General features: G+C 39.4%; 1 protein-coding gene across 1 annotated transcript; it reads right to left on the reverse strand.

Annotated features, from left to right (window-relative positions):
- Positions 1–6: 6 nt before the first annotated feature.
- On the reverse strand, positions 7–1,787 carry LOC106524843 (homeodomain-interacting protein kinase 1). Its single transcript, XM_014018833.1, has one exon. It carries the CDS (start codon positions 1,440–1,442, stop codon positions 156–158), a length of 1,287 nt encoding a protein of 428 aa, XP_013874287.1. The 5' UTR covers positions 1,443–1,787; the 3' UTR covers positions 7–155.
- Between the last annotated feature and the right edge of the window lie 141 nt (positions 1,788–1,928).

A 1,928-nucleotide genomic window follows, 5' to 3' on the forward strand; every position in this document is an offset into this window, starting at 1 on the left:
TGTCACAGAGGCATTCACACTAACATTTTCGCCAGAAATGCAAATTCTCAAGTTGAGATTCTTTTTGTGAATTAAATCAAATGAACATGTTTTRTATAGCCCATAGATGGATCCCTACTTGTGCTAGGACCCCCACCGTAGGTCGCCTTTAAAACTCACGGTTTGTGGGGCAGATCCAACTGAATGTTCTGAATGGTCTCAATGGTCTGCATGACCTCTGTCATATAGGGGTCATCAATCGTTGTAGATAGAGGTAGATGCTCCATTGTGATGAAATTGTGCTCAAGAGCATCTGATGGGAGGATTCGTTGTATGGGATTCACAGCTAGCATCTTTTTGAGAAGGTCTGTGAATTCTTTCAAATCTTCTAATTCGTAAACATTTTCGAGAGGGTATGCATTTTTTAGCAAATCATCTAAAGATTTAACAGCACTGTGGGTGTCAGGTTCATCTATGGTGCAACTCTGTGTCGTTCTAAACCTCCAGACCTTTCCTGATTCAGTCTCGTCAGCTGTAAAGTATCGTGTGCCTTTTTGTGAATATTCAATATAACATCCATCTGGCTGGCCAAGGAGATTAACAATTGATCTCATGATTTTGTAACTTGTTTTACCTTCAAATATTAAATGACCAAGATAAAGCTCACCCAGAACACAGCCCAGACTCCACATATCTATAGCGTGATTTATTGAAAATGATCCCAGGTGACACTCTGGGGATCTGTATAATAGAGCCTGCAATTCCGACCCCTCCAATGAGTCAYATGTGTACCTACATTCCCCAAAATCAATTAACTTAACTCTAAATGGCATGGAGGTGTGATTAACTAACATTATATTATCAGTTTTGATGTCGGTATGAATCAGTTGTAGCTTTTCCAATGTACAGAGACAAACCAACATTTGTTTTGCAATAATCCTAATCTCATATAGTCTCAGACATGTTCTTTCCTTCAATAATCTGTCCAGACTTTTGTCAAGCAGCTCAATAACAAAACAGCCCATATCATTAAACATAAAGTGATCGAAGTACTCCACAATGTGGCTTTTTGCAAGATTACTTATTTTAAAACGTCGAGAGGCCTCCTTCTCCAATCTAATTGAACGCTGATTTTTTGATGATACAAACTTTAAAGCGGTCACCTGATCTGTGTTTTCTATCTGGCATTTTGTTACCAATCCGTACCATCCTTCTCCAAGTATGCTTTCAATGCGGAAAACATTGGAGTTGTTGTAAATTATATCACCCACGTGTACTTCATTGTTTAGATCTATCTTCAAAGTGTCATTTTTGCATACAGAGCCCGACACAGGCTGTGACCCCGCAGGAACGTGAGAAGGTTGTTTGTCTTCAGTTAATCCATCGTTTGCCGGAGGCGAGCACAAGGTTTTCTTCAAACACTTACATATCTGATCCACAAGAACAGAAAACCACGTTAACATTTTAGTTTTTTAGAGCAGCAGTCCTGTCGAAATGTTCGTGAAAGGTACGTYCGTCGAACTCGTAAGCTTATTAGCTAAAGCGATCGCAGTTGGCTAATCTTTCACGATGACGTCAGAGAAAAATTAGAATATGACGTCACGTGTCGACGCGCGGTCACGTAGTTGTTCGGCATACGCAGAACTTTCATAAGTGCCGAAATAGAGCGACTCAAACACGTCTGTTTATTTTTCAAACCCCGAAACAAGTTGTATCCGCACACTGTATTCACTTCCTGTTCAGCCTTTCACAATAAAACCGGATACAATAAAACAGATCGCACCACAATGAATAACTTCTTTAAACAGTCTAACAGAACCTAACAAAACGTAAACGTCATTAATGTACAAAATAAACATAAATGTTCTGTCATGTTGATTCACTGATCACTGACTGATCACTGCAGCCCTTTAGTTTAAAGACTGTTATACTCCCAGGAGGAAATAAAT

This window comes from Austrofundulus limnaeus, unplaced genomic scaffold (assembly GCF_001266775.1).
Source record: "Austrofundulus limnaeus strain Quisiro unplaced genomic scaffold, Austrofundulus_limnaeus-1.0 Scaffold203, whole genome shotgun sequence".
Taxonomy (NCBI): Eukaryota; Metazoa; Chordata; class Actinopteri; order Cyprinodontiformes; family Rivulidae; genus Austrofundulus; species Austrofundulus limnaeus.